The 19,937-nt window shown below is 37.9% G+C and overlaps 1 protein-coding gene across 2 annotated transcripts; it reads right to left on the reverse strand.

Annotated features, from left to right (window-relative positions):
• Positions 1-7,707: 7,707 nt before the first annotated feature.
• Positions 7,708-19,790, reverse strand: LOC130988263 (uncharacterized). 2 transcript variants are annotated; one of them, XM_057912067.1, is made up of 21 exons: positions 19,645-19,756; positions 18,542-19,538; positions 17,393-17,861; positions 17,010-17,097; positions 16,686-16,867; positions 16,364-16,500; positions 16,134-16,200; positions 15,741-15,903; positions 15,511-15,622; positions 14,236-14,311; positions 13,955-14,137; positions 13,306-13,466; positions 11,076-11,184; positions 10,630-10,831; positions 10,268-10,545; positions 9,979-10,100; positions 8,953-9,097; positions 8,757-8,849; positions 8,545-8,618; positions 8,363-8,416; positions 7,708-8,291 (listed from the first exon to the last, which is right to left on the reverse strand). In XM_057912067.1, the coding sequence occupies exons 2-21, from the start codon at positions 19,507-19,509 to the stop codon at positions 8,000-8,002; spliced, it is 3,975 nt and encodes a 1,324-aa protein (XP_057768050.1). In that variant the 5' UTR covers positions 19,510-19,538; positions 19,645-19,756; the 3' UTR covers positions 7,708-7,999. The 2 variants fall into 2 exon arrangements, with proteins under 2 accessions (XP_057768050.1, XP_057768049.1); XM_057912066.1 differs by having other exon boundaries at positions 18,542-19,790.
• Between the last annotated feature and the right edge of the window lie 147 nt (positions 19,791-19,937).

A 19,937-nucleotide genomic window follows, 5' to 3' on the forward strand; every position in this document is an offset into this window, starting at 1 on the left:
GATTAGAAGAGAGAGGACAAACTGTGTTTTGTTCCTGAGCCAGAAAAGCTACATTGAGCGGGTTGTGCAGAGATTTGGGATGCAAGATGCAAAATCGGTGGCAACTCCGTTGGCTCCTCATTTCAGGCTCTCTAGAAAGCAATCTCCCACTTCACCTGAAGAGAAAAAATTGATGGAGAAAGTGCCTTACACTAGTGCAGTTGGCAGTTTGATGTATGTTATGGTGTGTACACGTCCGGACATTTCACAAGCAGTTAGTGTTGTGAGCAGGTTTATGGCTAATCCTGGAAAGACACACTGGGAAGCTGTGAAGTGGATCCTTAGGTACTTGAAGGGTACCAGCGACACAGGATTGTGTTTTAGTGGAAATACATGTCAGGTTAATGGGTTTGTGGACTCGGATTATGCGGGTGATCTAGACAGACGATGATCTACTACGGGATATGTGTTCTGTGTACACGGTGCCCCCGTTAGTTGGAGATCGATGTTGCAGGCTACAGTGGCTCTTTCCACTACCGAGGCTGAGTACATGGCTTTGGCAGAGGGGGTTAAGGAAGCTTTGTGGCTGTGGAGTCTTCTGGGTGATTTTGGGATTAAGCAGGATCGCGTGGACCTGTGGTGTGATAGCCAGAGTGCTATACATTTGGCAAAGAATCAGGTTCATCATGCTCGTACCAAGCATATTGATATCAGGTATCATTTTGTGCGGGATGTCATAGAGGAAGGTGATATTTCTCTTATGAAAGTGCACACTGATGAAAATCCAGCAGACATGTTAACCAAGGTGGTGACTGGTGGCAAGTTTCAACACTGTTTGGACTTGCTACATATCAACCCGTGTTGATAATCAAACGGGACAGCCTTTCGGGGCGGTGTTGGGGTGAGGTGGAGCTTATCCTTTTGTGTTCGAACTACAGGAGCTTGATCCCTGGATTGGGTATGTAGGCAACCATGGAAAAGTGGTGCAGCTTGTACGGGTGTCCATGTTCGTGGGCGGTGCTCGTATTCGTCCTACATTTGAGGTTTATCAAATGAAGTACGAGGTGGAGAATTGTTGGTGGCAGACAAGGGGACAACCCTTTTCTCTTTTGCTTTTACTTTTTGCTTTTTCCTTTTGCTTTTTGTAGTGAAAGTAGTAAGGGGAGAGAGGGAGCGTAAGTGAATACTCACTTCTTGCTTCAGACATCAAGGTGAGAGCAGAGAGAGCTGTGAAAGAAAAACAGAGAGAATTGGGGTGTGATATACACGAGAGATTGTGAGGTATTTGAAGAGGGTTTTTCCAGCGTGGGTTTGAGAGTGTACGAGAGTGAGAGGTTGATCTCATCTTGGGTGTAATTCTCGATTCATTGTGTGACGAGTTCGCGGGTTGTGCGAATCGTCGGAGTTCTTCAATATTACGATTGGTGTTGCTCCCGTGGACGTAGGCATTTGCCGAACCACGTAAATCTCTTGTCTCATTTATCGTCTTGCATATTATCTTGATTACTTGTGGAGATATTCTTGTTTGCTAAGATTGGGGACGTTTCTCGGTTGTATGTGCGTTATAAATTGTTTCCGCTGCATTGGTATTATTGTATGGATTTGCATTTGATACCAACACCCTCGCCCTTGAAGTAAAATTTCTAGCACAAGCACCATGTAAGGACTTGTCTTTCTTGCTATCTTGATGTACAGCCTAGGAGAAATTGAATGGACTATAATATATGGTAGAGAGAATATTAATCAATGTAGCTTAAAGTAGTAAAGAATTGAGATGAATTTTGTTGCAACACAAAATTACTTCCACCACAAATCTCTGCAAGCAAGGTGCCGCATTTATTAAATTAACAGAGGATAAGAGTGGATCTGTGTCTCTATAAGACATCCCAATGTTCACCACCAATTGCTTAAGGTTACACATCTCAACAGCTGAAACGAACTCCCTTGATTCCTGTGAGTATATACATATATATATATAGTGAAAACAAAAACAATCAAGACTTAAATGGAAAAAATTAAAGAAGAAAAGAAATAGCACCTGCCAATAGATGATGGATGAATATATTTTCAACATCTCTAACTATGGAAGCACGGGCGAAAACATGCCAACAACATCTCTCAATCGACCAGGACCAGGATGACTTGATCCAAAGTTGAGTAAGGAGAGGCACGTTGACGAACACAAATGGTATTATCTTGCCGATGTACTTTATAGTGACAACATTTGAATCCCGAAGCACGACTGATTTGAGTTTGTGGCACAAGCTTATTGCAAGGCACTTAAACGAGGGAAAGTTGCAACAATCTCCAGAGACAAAAGTGCTTGGAATCCAGTCACCGACACTTGTTCGAGCAGAGGGCACTTCTCCAGAAACAACACACAACTTCACCGCTCACACTCACTAAATACAAACATAGCTTCTATAGCACCTCAAAATTATTCGGCAAATTCCCCTTTTTATACGGAAACTCGTAACACAAATGAGAATCGCGGTGGAATCTATCATGCTTCATTGGTTAAGCTCAACTCCAACCTCTCAACCTTCCTACTGAAAGCATAACTGAGCCAATCATCAATCCATTCTCTATGAGTTTGAGTTAAATCGAAATACACTTTGAATTCCTCGAGATTGGACCTCAGATCCAAACACTGGTTCAACACTATAACGCGATCAACCCATCTAAAGAACTTACGCCTTTCCTCTTCCAATGGCTCTATACATGCCTTGCTCAGTGATGGGTTCGTGAATCCAAAATTTTTCAAACTTACGTATTGATTGTGTGCCATCAAAATCCATCGTCTTACTAGTTAAGTATCTCCATGAATGCTAGTCGCAGTAGCTTCCTTGGCCGTCAACAAAGACAATATCAACCCTAATACTTCTCTCGGTAGCACGCTAATTCGATCAACCTAATAAGTAATAATACACCAACAGCACAGATAATTAATTGGTTTATGCAATTTCTTTTTTATTTCTACTTCACTTTCTCATCATATAAACGTAAAAGCCAAAAAATTAAAATGACCTTGGATACATCTGTTCAAGATTCGTAAAGTATTCAAGTATCAATATTTAATTTCCAAAAGCAAATAACAATTTACATTTTCTTCATTTCATGATAATGCATTGCATAAGGTGTTAATGGTGGAATTACTTATTATTATTATTATGGTAAAAAAATGTTGGAAACCAGGAAAATTTGCAATTGCTATTAACTCGTGTCTAATAGTTTGAAAATCAAAAGAAAGAAGCTCGCATATGTTTGATATGATTTGACCCTCGGGGGAAATTCTTATTACTAGTACATTCGCCCATGCGATGCACGGCGAATATAGTTTTGCATTAAAATTAAACAATGTAGCGTGTGTATCAGTTAAGTGATAAAGGGTTAATGTCTAAAACACAAGGTCTTGGGTTCGAGCCTCTGTGGCGCGGCCTTTAAATTTCTTTATTTAATCACGTTAATTTATCAAAAATAAATAAATTAAATGATGTATCAAATAAATAAATACTCCCTCCGTCCCAGCTTTTAGTATCCAACTTTCCTTTTTTGGTCGTCCCACATTTCGGTATCCATTTCTATTTTTGGTAAAAGTAGGTAGGGCCCTTACTCCACTTTAATTATTTTAACTCTCACATAAAATGTGGGACTCTTATTCCACTCACAACACATCAATCACTTTATTAAAACCCGTGCCGTTCTCAACTGGATACCAAAAGCCGGGACGGAGGGAGTATTAAATATAGTTAGAATATAAGTAAATGTAAATTATTCTTTCTTAAAAAATAAAATAATCTACATCAATTATTCAGTAAAGATCCTTAATTTTATTTTATAATTTTGAAAAGTATCATTTTTTATTTTCCATCTATTTGATGGAAAACTTTATTTTCTTCCTTAAAATTATAGAATAAACACATCATTCAAATTAAAAGAAACGAAAAAACAATCAAAAAAGAGTTTTCACATCACAATATATAGTTTTAAAACATAAGCTAATCATGCATAAAATTAATTTTTTCTAAGTTAGCTCATTCCTATGTCATCTTATTAGAAAAGCTTCAATTGATAAGTAGGAAAATAAATTAGAGTGGATTTTTAAAATTGCCACTTTCATATTGTAAAATTAAAAATTGTCCACTAAGATAAAAATATTAAAAAATGGCCATTGTTACCAAAATACCCTTTCACATTAAAAATTAAAAAAATGTCCACTTTACATCACCCCTTTAAAAAATCCCGCAATTCACAACCACTCGAATTCACAATCAGAATTTTTTGTTTGTGAATTCACAACTAGTCGAATTCACAGCCAAAATTTAATTCACAACCAGTCGAATTCACAACCAGAATTTTTTGGTTGTGAATTCACAACCAAACGAATTCACAACCAGATTTATGTTGGTTGTGAATTCACAATCAGTCGAATTCACAACCTGAATTTAATTCACTACTAGAAATTATTTTGGTTGTGAATTTGAGTTTTTAAAGTTTGAATTCACAATTAAAACTGTAATTTATTTTGATTGTGAATTTATAGATTTGATTGTAAATTCAAGAATATTAAGTTGTGAATTCATCGAGCTAGTTGTGAATTCAAGAACATTAAGTTGTGAATTCATCGACCTGGTTGTGAATTCATAGATCTGGTTGTGAATTCAAGAACATTAATCAATTTTTTATTTCTTTAAGCCTTGAAAATGAACTTCTAATCCTAAAATAATCACTAGTTGAAAGAGAGAGATTGAAATCTATTTCAAAACTTAGAGAATAAGAAATCATATATTTAAAAGAGTAAAATTTTGAAGTAGTCAAAATGAAACATAAAACACAATTTATAGCCATACATTGAAAAAACACAAATTTTGGTCATTTTTATTGATTTTGACGTTTTTACCCTTAATGAGGCGGACCGGGTAGGATCAGGCACGCGGGTCGCGTGCCGGGTCGGGTTAGGCACTTAATAGTGCCATAAGTGCCAAGATTTTACTTTGATTTTATTTTGGATTTTACTATTAGTGCCATAAATGCCAACGAAAATCCAAAATAAAACCAAATAAAATAATCATTTTGGGCACTTATGGCACTAATAGTGCCATAAGTGTCATACGTGCAGCACAAATACAGAAACAACAACATCATTTAAACCTTAAATGGAACATCTAAACCCTAAATGGATAATCTAAACCCTAAATGGAGCATCTAAACTTCAAATGGATAATCTAAACCCTAAATGGAATATCTAAACCCTAGGAGGAAGTGTGCACTTATGGCACTAATAGTGCCATAAGTGCCATACGTGCAGCACACAGATCAGATCAGATCTGCCATGGCTGAAATCGAAGGAGGCGGAGATCAGATCTGCCGATGGAGAAGGCGGCGCAACGATCAGATCAGATCCACCGCCGCCGCCTCATCAGACCAGATCTGTCGCCGCCGCCTCGTCCTCTACTCCGACGAATTCTGCTCAGGCGGCGCGCTGGAGAGAGAGATAGGGAAGAGCAGCAGCCGCTGGAGAGAGAGAGAGAGAGAGAGGATCTCCTCCACCACCGCCGCGAGAGCTCCGACGAATTCTCCAAGCTCAACGCCGCTGCCGCGCAGCCGCTGGAGAGAGAGGGAGATGAGAAAGAGAGAGGAGCCGCTGGAGAGAGACGGAGATGAGAAAGAGAGAGGAGAGAGAGAAGGGTAGAATAGTCATGGCATACAAAAAATGACCAAAATTTATATTTTTTCAAATGATGGACAAAATTTGATTTTGTATGTTGAATAGGGTCATTCGGCCCTATTGTTTCTATTTAAAATATAATGAAAACAGAGCTCAGTACAACATATTTGTAAAACCTAGACTTCATCTCCAAACTAGCGTTTAATATATTTAAGATTCGTGTGCCTTGATTTTTGATGAAGTGATGCAAACTCCAACATTAAATCTACACACACAAAAAGTTGCATCTACCAAATTTTTCTATTTTTCTTGATAAACAAGTTGCGTCCATATCTCCCTTTCCACAATCAGCATCACCTCTTTCCTCGAACACCTACTCTAGTGTCAGCGACTTACACGCAGCGCCAAGGTAATTACCTTCACTTTTACGAGGAAAGAGAGCGAGAGAAAGAGAGATTGTAGATCTGCAGCACAACACGAGATTCAAGCATATCTGCAGGCGGAGAAGCTAGGTGACGCGACGGCACAGCACAACACCATACTCGGACGAGAAGTTTCCGTAGGAATCGGAGGAAACCGTCACCGACTCAGTCTCCGACAGCTTCTGCAGCGTGGAGACTACGAGGTTGGGGCGGCGGTGCTTCGCCGGCGATCTGAGCTCGAAGGATGCGGAGTGGAAGAGAGCGGTACACCAGTCCGTCACCGGAGGAGAGAAAGTAGGAGGGAGGGTGAGAGAGAGAGCGTAGAGAGAGAAGGCTAGAGAGAGAGACATATTTAGTGTAGCTAATTTTTTTAATTTTAAGGGAGGGTATTTTTGACTTTTTACTCAAAAACTGGCCATTTTTTAATATTTTTATCTCATAGGCTAGATTTAAATTTTACAATATGAAAGTGGACACTTCTATATATTAACTCAATAAATTATATTATTAGAATTTATTAAAATACTAATAAAAGAGATGAATAATTATTTGATACCAAATCAAAGATCTTGCATTCATCTTTTATTTAAGATATATATAGAATATTTTTTATAAATAAAATTTATTTTTTTTAAAAAATCATCAAAATATGAAAAAGAAAATATAAGAGAAAGAGAGAGAGAAAGTAGAAAATTGAAGAATGCGTATCATGAAAGAGAGGAGAGAGGATAGAGAAAATATATGGGATATGAGATTTGTTGAATTTTATAAATACCCTTTTGATTGATTCTTTAATTACAATTTTGCCACAAACTGTGTTTTCATATAATAATAAATAGATAGATATGTTGTAGCAGTTGAACCTATCATTTTATATGAAAATTACGAAGAACTTACATATACTCCCTCCGTCCCGCGAGTCTTGACACGTTTGGGTTCGGCACGGGAATTAAGGAGTTGTAGATTAGTGTTTTAAGTGTGTAATTAATAAAGTATAGAATTGATAAAGTATGAGAGAGAGGATAATAAAGGTGATAAAGTGGGAGAGAGAATATAATAAAGGTGATAAAGTAGGAGAGAGAATGTAATAATTATTACCAAAAAATGAAACGTGTCAAGATTCGTGGGACGGCCCAAAAAAAAAAAACGTGTCAAGATTCATGGGACGGAGGGAGTACATGTATTTAAAAAATTCCGATACTAAGACAATTTGACACCACTTTTTGCAAAATAAAATTCTAAACTTTGCCCCTACAAAAAAAAAAATGAATTTTGACAACTTACTTTCTGTTGGGAAAAAAACCATTCAAGTTACTTTTTACATGGGAAGAAAAATTGAGTATATTCATAAATTGATCCGTTGCAAATAACAACACGCTAAATTACTACTGATCTTTAAAATTATACTTAAGTAATAATTTCAGTTGATGAGCATTAAAGAGATACACAAAAAAGTAGGAATAGCCTAACACCTTCATCGTCTTTATAAAATTGTAGCATGACCAGATACAACATTATTAAAAGAAATTTAACCAATTGAAACACAAACACAACTTACTCATTTGCAAGAGAGCACTTTTTGTTTTGAAAAAATAAAAGATAATAAACAGCAAATATGATATTTGCAGCAGCATCAAATCAAAAGAATGATGTATGATATAAATTAAATTATTATATGTTATTGCTCTTACAAAACTTGATTCCCCGACCTCATGCATATACATAGTGTATACAACACACACAGACACACACACACACAGTTATTCCCATTCATATTGGGAGGTGGTAAAATATTAAATATATTACAACTACAAGCAGCAACGCCTTTCTTAAACGTCGCTAAAACTATAAAAGACTTTCTTCAGTTTGGACGAAGAATATTTGCTCCATGATACCGATCTATAAACAAGTTTTGAAACCTTAGGAATACCTAGTCAGCGTAAGGCTGAGAATCCATGCATAGATGTACTAGTTTCCTTTGATACTGTCCGAAATATTCACCAATTGCAACCACCTCTTCATTCGAGGGGTCCAGCCCAGGCAAAGTCGACACCTTCTCCTTCGAAGTTGCATCATCTTCAGAATCCAATTGGGCCAGGAATTCAGCGTGGATTTCACGGCAAACGAGTATGAACATGGCAGCAGTGTCCGGCAGCTGTGCCTGGCGTAGCGCTGCCATTGCCTCTTGCAGAGCGCCTGCTGCTACATATAGGATCAATGCCCTGCACAGACACGTGGTTAGGATTGAACACCGAAAATACTACTCCATCAAACACATTTCAAAGACTAGTACCTCCAGATATTATGTTCCACGTGAAGAACTTGGTCAGCCCATCGTTGCAACACCCTGAGGGTCGTTCAAGTAAGATTAGGATCCGAAGTAGTTTTTAGCACTCAAAGATTCCGCAAACCAGGATACATCACTCAAACTACAAACCGACTAGGAAATGGTTTAAATTCAGAATAGAACAAAACCTTGCATAATCAGATCCTTTTAAATGAGTTGCAGCTAGTGTTGCTGCATCGGTCCAATATCCAGCATCCTGCAACTGCAAATGAGTTGAAGCTACAAATAAGCAATCATTACTAAAACAATCGCCCTTCCTGATCGTATTTTAAATGGACATAATTTGACATGTAGATTTGCAGCACAGGATATAAACAAAGGTGTGCATGATAAAGTCTACCTGAGAACAAGCTTCCTGATACCTTCCAACTGCACAAAGCAAATGTGTGCCAGACATTGACCTATCATTTCTGACCATATTGGCTGCAACTACCTACAGACAACTTGGTCGATTAGATATTGATCCTCCTTAATAACCTTAGTTGATTAGATAATATGATGTTAGGTTTAAAGTGATCGTCTGGGAAAACAAGTACCTTGACAGCCAGCTCAAGTAGAGACGTGGAGACGGCAGAGGAAAGAGCAACAGCTCGCAGAGCGTTCACATAGAAGTAAGAGCTATCTGGAGAAGTTGAGAGCAGCAAACTAACAGCAGCTTCTAAGTTTCCAACTGACACAAGTCTGGCCATGGAGATTTAGAATAGCAAGGCATAAGCAATATTTTGTTTGCATCAAAGTTTTATGAAATCTTAGTTAGCAACATCCACAAGGTTGAAATAATACACGCATTTATATATATATATATATATATGGGTGGGCTAGAATAAAAACACATTTTTTTGTATAAACTATAAACGAATTAAAATGTATGAATTCTATGTAGAACATGTATGAATTGGCTGTGTAATTGTATTGATTGCGAAAAATAAATTTTTCGCTACCTTTGGGATTCGAACTCAGGACCTGAATTCATCCAACAAGGTGTTGAATCAACCGTAGATCTTGATGATCTAAGGGCTGAAAATTGTTCCTATTTTATACAAAAAAATGTGTTTTTATTCTAGTCCTCCCCTATATATATATATATATATATATATATATATATATATATATCCTGTCACAAGACTCACAACTGCCTCATAAGATTTTAGCCGCTTGACGAAAGTTTGACAAGATGGATACAGTTTTCTTCCAACATGAAGCTTTCCGAATTTTAGAAATTTATTAGAGTAAGCAGCGAGACAGTGCAAGAATGGAATAGGTTTCTGGAGAAATATGAGACTTTAAGTTGAAGATAGATAAGAATCAAATTTGCAATTGCTAGCTCCCTATTTCCATTGAAACAGATTATTTACACATAGATAAGCTTAGTTACAGCTACTCATAGTCCACTATTATCACATAAAAGAGCGCCAGAGTTGAAGCTGAAACTTCTCCATCTTGTCAACATGCAACATATCTACATACAGTCACATCCATCCTGCCAGCAGTGCCACGATCGCACTGACATCTTGTTCATTTTTCACATTTTGTTCATCAACTGTTCTAGAGGAAAGACTTACTCATGTACACGGTTCTGAATGGCCTCTTCGCCCTCCAGTCTCTCATGCCAAGTGAGGCGTTCATTAGCGCGTTCCCACAATTCTTGTTGGTCAAAAGCCATCAATTTCAGTTGACCATTAACCTGTGAGACAAATGTCGTCATTAAAATTCTCAACTACAAAAGACCATCGATAGATTAGAACATCATTCTCACACCTTATAACCCAAAATACTTCCTAGCCACTTTTCAGTAAAATAGTGCCAATAAAATTGAAATGCATTTATGATCGAAATTTACTATTTACTAACCAAAATATTCTTAGACTCTGGCAATGATTTTCTTTTTGAAGATATCCTGCTCAACACAGATGCATCGATATCACGATTTTGGGCTGTATGTGGACCTTGTTGAGGTGATTTGTTAGCTAATTTATTCATCAGGTGGTTGAGAGCACATGGTAACTGTAGCCAGAAAAGTGCCTCCATTGATTCACCAAAGACAGCAGCTGCAAATGCCAACCTCAGCGTTGAGCCTCTTTTAGCAACTTTGGAATATAGTCTCACTCTCTCATCATCAAGGAGGCAGGCTTAAGGATGATTCAAGGAAGAAAACGTCATTAAATTATTAGGAGAAGTATTTTATAATAGTTGTAAATGGGACGAAACCAAACCTTCTCTATGGTAAGGCTCTAATACTTTCAGCAGCATCTCAGGAACAGCAGAGTCTCCAACACGTGGTGAATCAATCATATAACCACGAAGATCTCCAGCTGATGGAGTCCCAGGAACATATGAATATTCCACACTCATGACTGTGCTTAATGCATCGAACCATGAAGGTTTGACACCCAGTTGTAAGATCATCCGTAATGCCTATGGAGAATAAACCTCTAAAATAAGCTCATTTCACAAAAATAAATAAATAAAAGAGGATGATGTGAATACTCTTCATTAATTTTGACTTCAGTGGGCAGATACCTACACAAATATTCTTATAATATAATCGAAGATCAATGGTTTCTTGTAATGTACTCCATAGGACACAAAAATTTCACCCATATACATCCATCAAGTTTAATCTTCTGTAGTTTTCAGAACATCAAGTTTCAGAATATACCAGGGCATGTGGTGTGGGGAGCAATACTGGAGAAGGCAAAGGTACTGGCCGAAATCTCTCTTTGATTGGTTGAGCTCTGGGACTCATCACCCCAGTTTTCTGGTCACTTCTGCATGCACAGGAATCTGGCATCATCATCTATACCAGACTGTATCTAAGTTGCGCTCCCGTTCAAACCTCATTTAACGTAAAAACTGCAAACCTTGCACTTAACCTATAGAGTAACTATAGTTAACTAATAAAGTAATTGCACTTCCGTGGTAATGTAATTGCACTCCCTTTGGGATTTGAACCAGGACCATGAAAGTGCACATACTTTGTAGCTCAAATACAGTTACTTTATAGGTCAAGTGCAAGAGGTTTGTACATTAAGAGAGGTTTTATTTGATCTAATCCCTATATATATATATATATATCATAAATTCTTATTGAGAGAATGTGCTATATACCTTATGTGAGCACCTTACGTTCAACCCATGTTGGTGTTATCTTTTGTTTTACATTTATTTTTATTCTAATACATCATAAATTGTTATTGAGATTATTAATTTTATAAATTACATAAAAAATCAAAGCTCAATTGTTCTTTTAATTAATTATTTGAAGTTATAGGGAAAATGAAAAAATCGAGCTTCGATTTTTATGTAATTTATAAAATTAATGATTTCAATAACAATTTATGGTGTATTAGAATCAAAATAAATATATAAAACAAAAAAGATAATGCTAACTTAGGCCAAACATGAGTGGTGCTCACATAAGGTATGTAGCATAACAATTCTCTCTCTCCCTCTCTCTCTCTCTCTCTCTCTCTCTCTCTCTCTATATATATATATATATATATATATATATATATACACACACTTTCACATGACTAAATAAAGCATGTATAGTTATGTAAGAGGAGCCAAATGCCTTTTGTCTCCATTTGCAGATAGTCATATATGGCATGTAAAGAAAATTCACTTTTGTAAAGAAATAAAAGACTCAATCTTGTGCAGGATAAGAGAAAAAAACTACTACTCCCTCCGTCCCTCAAACATCTTCCTTTCTTTCCATTTTGGTCCGTCCCCAAAACATCTTCCTACCCTATTTTTGGAAACAATTCCACTAACTATTACCCTTACAATCTTCATTTTTTGTGGGACTCGTTCTCCACTCATCAAATACACAACTTTTATTAAAACCCGCGCAACCCTCCCTTAGGAACATGTTTGAGGGACGGAGGGAGTATTATAATTGCTAGTTAGAAGATACTTGCAGCACACAACATACTTAATTTCGAGTCACTAAATAAAACATGGAAAATTCTGTTAGAGAAGACAAATGCATTCTGTTTTCATTTCACAATTGATATGACATGTACGAAAACTTCACTTTCCAATGAAATCAAAAAACCTGGTCACATGCAGGATGAGAAGAAGCTACTATGACAGTTGCTAGTTACTGTACACAGCTGTAGTATAATATGCATTTTCCCTCATTCATGCTCCAGTATTAGAAGTAAGATTCCTGGAACAAATTTATAACAAGCTGAAGCAATTCTGATGCTTTCTAAATGTACATGCATATTTTATACAAGTCACAACCTCAACCAGCCTTCCATTTTGCTGTTTTCTTTCTTGACATATTTGATCTTTCTCTTCGTGGTGAATTCTTATGAGTTCTGATCATACGAGGGTTTTCTATATTTTAGACTATCTTTTAAGCCTTTCCAATAAAGGATCATATTTCATATCAATAAAAATCTGAAAACATTAAGACTCATAAGTCATAACAAAAGTAGAATATTGACTTGCAGACCCCACAGTATTCAACTCATTTCAAATTTCCAAGAATGAAGACTCTAATCAAGGTCAGAGTTTAGGATGGATTTTATATCTCTAAGGGGGTGTTTACTTTGGGTGATAGCTTAGATAGATACAAATAATATAGCCTAAGCCACCACATATATTTATGGATTGAACAATTATTAGCTTGTTTGAATTGATACTTTAGAATTTATAGTGTCAAATTAAGAATTTTGGCTTCCACAAAAAGCCAGTATGCAGAACCTTATTTTGGATGTCTGAGAAAGAAAAGTATGTATCAGACGCGGGCATAATAATGTCTGAGATCATAATCATGTTTGTCTTCAAGCAACTTCTACTCAACACGCATGCAGACATATGCAAGTAGTTGAAGTGGGTAAAAGGAAGATTTATAGAGCCAGTAGAATTAGTAGACATACACATTAAGTTCAACAAGGCGGAAACTACTATCAGCGCCAGCAATACAGAGCACCAGTGGATCATCCTTATCTGTCCGCAGAGGCAACCAATCCAGTTCAAGTACTAGAGTTCCAGGAAATTGTGGTTGTAAAAGTGAATTAGCCAACGGATCAGGTGAATCCTGCAAATAGAAAGTGCTAGTGAAATGCCAAATCATTCGGAAACTTGTAGATCAATCCAAAGGTTAGAAATAAGGATACTACCCCAAAGGGAAAAAGAATGGGAGGTGGGAGGGAAAAAAAACAAGCACTTAAGAAAAACATAACTTTAAGGGGATGTTCATAGTTCATCGAGATGGTATGTGAAAGGCTTTGACAGTTACTGGCTAGACATCAGGGTAGTTCTTGTAAACCAAAAAATTTTAGTTAATCCTTCACAATCACATCATTATGGAGAAAAACCCCACACATAGGGAGATGAGGTTGATTGAGGAAGGAAGAGAATAGAATAGAATAGAGTAGCTAACGGATAGTGCAACCTATCTATTAACACCTGAAGGAGTAAATCACTTTCTCCATATTGTATCCATGTATCTTAAGATACATGAGGGCATTGCAAGCAACAAAGACCAAACACTCACAAAGGGTCCAACTAGTGACGAGATCTTACAAGATCAAACACAGAAAATGTGTTGTCATAAAATAGAACAGCAATGCGCCCACGGCTACGGTCTCCAGGAACAACTGGTGAGAACTTAATTCTCCTGATACCATCCCTGTGAGTATTGAAGGATGATGACTGCCCTGTAGTGACATCCCACCAACGTATGCTGCCTGACCTATCCCCTGTGACCTGAAATGTGAATAGAGAGCTGCCTATGAATCTTCCCATGCAGGTCAACAAGGAAACTTAATCATGAATAACATATGTTCACCAACTAAAGTACGTACTACATGAGGCAAGCGATAAGCCATAGATGTAATCAATCCGTCGGAGGTAACAAATGAAGACGTAGGCCACTTTGGTCTGATAGATTACAAATCAAAATTAGACAATAAGTTAGAGCAATATCATTCTGTTGATTAAATATGGAAATTTATTCTAATCTTTCTAATCTATGCATGACAAACTTTTTAACAATGTACAATAAAACATTAACTTGCTAAATAGTAATTGAGACACAATGAGAAATAAAATACTAGAAGGCTGGAATGTGATCTAGAGTGATTGATGATAAAAGGCTGTTGATATTCAAACAAAATGAATAAATGACTTTCAAATCAAAGAATACACGGTGGAAAAAATGTGACAACAGTCAATGTATATTAATGTTTCATCCTAAATGATAAAGTCATGAAACTTGAAGAAAGCAGATTAAAAATGGCAACAGATGTTCTATAACATTTTGAGATATTACTTATCTGCCAAGTACGTATATGCATCCCTCCTATCAAGAGTCTCATAAAACTGCTAGATGAACAGTAAGATATGTTCATTTTGTTTGTTAGAAGTTATTTCCCCAAAAAGATGGATTCAGTTAAAGTTTTTTTAGATGGACTAGAAATAATCAAATAAGAAAGATAATAACTCACTCTTTTCTACAAATAGAAAACTAATAGCACATTACAGTCAATGGTCTAACTGTATGATACAACTATCAACATAAAAAATATTTATAAGCTATCTACTTGAGGTGTATAAAATAAACATTCACTTTGGAATCATAAAATCATGCAAACAAGATAATGATGACCTTCTTGATCCCCATTGATACAGCCTATTGGTACATCAATAGTTGACACCATTAAGTATTTCTTTTTCTGACTAAACAAAAACTGTTTATATTAACTATTCACATCATAGGATGCGAATGCAGTTCCAATTATCAACAAAGATCAATATCATAATGTCTACACTGCATATACCTAGTATAATTGGAGCCTTAGAGGTCCCTCCTGACACTTGCTACATAATAAAAGGGCACATAAGTTGCTAAACTTTTCAGAACTACTGATTTATCCTTATCCATAATAAATTCCCCACCATGTCAACAAAACTCTCCAAGCAAAAAACCACATCCTACTTCCCAAAACATCTCAGAATAAGAGACCACAGATTCACCTAAAATTCTCTTGAATTTAATATCCAAAAACTGCTGGTTTAGGATTATCCTCAAAAAGTTGGAAACACAATGGTGAACTAAATGAAAAGCCAAAAAGGCATACCTAAAGTCTCGTATTCTTCGCCCCTGGACCTCAAATACTCCAAGTGCGCCATTCACCAAAGCAAACGCAAAGCTTTCTGAAAATTCATCCTGTGCTCCGTCAGCTCCTTCTTCTGCAGTTCAAGAACTATTGCGTATAAATAATAAATATTAAGGAAACATAACGAACTTAGAGAGACAAATCAGAAGCAAACTACAGCTCTAAATCAATAATAAACAGTTTGTGCTTACTAGTATCTGTTGATGATGCTTTAGTAGGGGAAGAAGTCTCCGCAGGGGGGTTGCCACCACGGGATAAAAATGAAGAGGTCCTTGAAGGTTTACTTGGGGCTGGCCTTGGAACTGTTGGAAGAGTCCATTCAAGAACAGTAAATGGAAGAGCTAATGACCTCAACTGCATGATTTCAAGAATAATGGTGAAAGAATTAACTTCCTTTGGTATAAAGAGAAGCACTTTAATTCATTTCTTTCAAAAAAAAATTAATTAATAAAAAAATCTTGGGAATGGTGAATAGAGTAGACGAGATCAATGGAGAGAATCTCAAATTTATCTCCACCATGAACAAAGGCAAACATCAAACCAGTCAAAAATTGCAAATGCGGAACAAGATTTACAAAACTTACCATTATTGGAGTCTTCGTCATTGCCCAAACCTCTACAGGTGCATCACGGAACAAGATTAAAAGATATCTGAAAGAAATTGGAGCTACATTAAGGACCGATCTCATAAGAGTTTCCCAAACAGTGGAATAGTTTGTATGAAACCTAACGACTAAATTAAATGTATTTAAAAAAAAAACCCGACTAAATTCAATGTTAAACAACAAAAATAAAATAAAAAAAATCAGTAAACCTTCCAGAAGATGAAGCCCTTAATGCTCTTATCGGTGCCCGCTCTGGCTTTTGCATTACTCGAAACGTTCGGTTAAGGCCACTTCTTAGGCAGATTACAACAAGCCTGTTCACATAGCCTCCTGTTTTCTCACTTCCCTGAACATATAGATATTGTATAAGGATGCGAAGTTCATAAATCAAGATGCGCATAAGAGCAAGATAGATCTTCAAAGTAGTCCCTAATCAAACAGGAGGACATGCATGGCGAGTTGTGATGCATGACGAGTTGTAACAGCTATCTCCTATGAAAATTATGATGCTTCAAAATAGATAATTGCGACCTGTGTGTAAGAAAATGACACGAGTCTTGAATTTCCTAGCCAACGTAAACCCCTGACCACGCTGCTATGAACAGAAAAACTTGCAGCAACAGCATTGGCTGATATGTCGATCACATCAATGGTGCCACTTTGCGTTCCTAATGCAACTAGAGGAACAGCTACAGCAGGCGAGTTTCCACCGCCTTCATATATTGCATGAACAATTAGGTAATTCACAGAATGCTGCTTAAGGGTGAAGGAAACAGTAAATTTGAAGATACGATAATCTTTTAACAGGGTAACAAAATTCTTTATGATTACAGGAAAAAAAAGAAGATCACTCACGTGCCAAAGTAGCTGTCAGTGAGGGGGATGGAACAGCTAGCATAGAAATAGCTGATGAGAGAAGATGAAGCTGTCCAACTAGATTGGTCTGCATCATGGGCAAAACATAAAATTGTAGATTGAAATGAAAGCATAGTAGCTCGGTAGCAACCTCCTTTGCAGCTTGTACAAGATATTACAGGAAGAATACTGTTAACTCTCAGTTCAAGTTCAAAGCAAACATATTAGAATATTTCTCCTTTCGGGAATAAAGGAAATCCAAAAAGACTTAGTGGTGAATGGTGATAGGATGCATCAACAGCGAAAAGTCACGCCCAGTAAATATTCAAAAGGGTAAAAGAAATTCCAGCTATGGAAAAGATAAATTGCGCTAAACTGCCAACCTTAAATGACACTTCATCAGAAACAACAGGGAAACCAGGTTGGTTCTTCTCTCTACAATTTATGCTATCTGGCTGTGTCACCATATCCCCAGTACGTTGAGCAGCTGAAGAAACTTCTGAAACTTCAGAAATTGGAACTTGACGGATTTCGTCAAACTTTTTCACATTCTCAGAATCTCTTTGAGCATCCCTAGATCTTTCAGCAGTCAGGAGCCATTTCCACACTTTTCCATCATCCGAAACGGATATTAAATGAGTCTTAGAAATTATATGAGATTCATCGATGGAAGCCAGAGGATTATCCAATTCAAAATCAACAGGATCTGTGTCAGGACAACGCCTGACAATGTCTTGGAGTGTGTAATCTGATTGTGAGACTGCAACTGCAAGAACTAAGGGAGAAGGAACAGTAGTGCCAATTGAGGGCATTAATTCATCCGTTGAACACATAATATGAACCTGCTCAGACCTGAGGCAAGAAGCAAATAAATATACCATCATAACTCCAGCTAATAATCAGCACTAAAAGGGCATTAAAACTATGAAATTATCTGGTTTCGAAAAAAAACTATGAAATTATATGGGTTAAGAGATCTAATTTACACTCATATGCCGCTTGTCTTTCTGACAAAATACTAAGCAATAATAACAATATATAGCAGAAACAAGAAATTTCTTATAAGAAACAAATGTATTTTTAATTGAAGATAGTCAAAGGTACATTTAGAGGACAAGTTGACACAAAGTACAACACTAATTCATGAAATGACACAACAGTCTAGAATGGTATCACTAACAAAAAAAAGTCATTCAACTCTCCTATCTTAAAAAACCACATTGCAAGTTTGATTTCCAAGTTTTCCCAACTGAAATTAAATCCTGGGAAGTCCACTAAACGTCTTATATTCTATAAAACCCCCTTGGCTGCAGTTATGAATCTTCGCCTATACCCATTCGAACACATATCTTGCATAGGTAATTGATCAAACACACCAAAAAGTATTCAACACTTTGTTAACTCAGTTGATATAAACCAATTTAAAAGGTTCATATAGAATCACAAAGTGCATCTACCAAACTTGAGCAATATCTTTCAAGACAAACACAACCAACGGAACAAAGCAAGTCATGTTGACATACAACACTCACTCTTTACGCCGCCAAGTAGTGAGCTTCCCATCCAAATGAGCACAGTAAAAAACCTCCATGTTCACATCCGGCAACACCTCCAAGAACTTGCCACAGCCCCTAGGCAACCCTGCCGTAAACAACACCGATTCGTACTGCAAGTCAAACGACACCAGCTCTCTTGGAAACGCCACTAGTATAACATTCTTCCAGTGCGGTGAGAAGGTAAACTTGGCTACATAATTGGGGAAAAGCGAAGATACCGGCGCTCCATTGCTACTCCCATTAGCAGAATCCCTCTCGAGCCTATGCAGTTCCGTGGCGTCTGTGCGGACCTGAAGCTCCTTCAGCATGACGTCTTTCTCGGATTCGTCACCCAGCAATTTCACAGACAGCAGGAACCCCCTAAGCCCCAAAGCACAGGAATGGCAGGAATCGAAGGGGTCGCGGCGTATGCAGGAGAAGTACTCCGGCGAGGCGTCGTACTTGAAGAAGCACCGGCCGGTGGTGGCGTTGTAAATAGACAGCAGCGAGGGCCCGGAGATGGCGGCGAGGCACCAGGAGTCCAATCGGGTCTGGATCCAGCAGAGATCCTGGACGCCCAATTTGGAGGAATTAGGGTTGGCGGTGTCGAAGAAGAAGGCGGGGGATTTGGAGCGGAAATCGAGCAGGCAAATGCGGCCGTGGCGGTCGCCGACGGCGAGCTGGAGGTGCGGGGAGGAGGCGTCAGTCTCGAGGAGGTGGTGGGGCAGGGAGAGGGGGGACCACCTGACGGCGGTGATGAAGGCGGAGGCGGCGGAGGAGGAGGGCGGGGGGAGCGGGAGGGTGGAGACGAGCTGCATCGAGTGGGTGTCGAGGATGGCGACGGAGCTGCCGGCGGCGTAGGCGAGGAGGCCGGCGGTGGAGAGGTCGGCGGATCCGCCGTTGTGCTTGGAGGGCGGCCCCGGGAGAATGCAGTCCCATGAGGCGGAGGAGGGCTCGCTGGGCATCTAGGTGGGTTTGCTCAATTATGCCACTACTGCAGATCAATGGCTTGTGTGAGGAGCTGGAGTATAATGAAGAAGAAGAAAATGGAGAGAGAGGAAGAGGGGGGAGAGTGAGGGAGAGAGAGATCTGGAGTTTACAGCATGCAAGGCGGGCACGTTGGAAAAACAGAGAGACAGAGTTGAAGTTGATGTCCGAAAATGTAATGTCGTCTCATGGATCTTGCTCCATTTCCAAATACACTACTACCATCATAATTATGTTTCCAATAAATCGATTTTGTCGGATTATACCAATTTTGGAGTATGTGTTTCATTATCGATCTCTTTATATATATATATATATATATATATATATATTTTTTTTGAGTAACAACAAGAGACGATATTATTGATCACAAAAACATGGGATGTGGAAATGACCCACCACAAAG

Source organism: Salvia miltiorrhiza, chromosome 6 (assembly GCF_028751815.1).
Source record: "Salvia miltiorrhiza cultivar Shanhuang (shh) chromosome 6, IMPLAD_Smil_shh, whole genome shotgun sequence".
NCBI lineage: Eukaryota > Viridiplantae > Streptophyta > Magnoliopsida > Lamiales > Lamiaceae > Salvia > Salvia miltiorrhiza.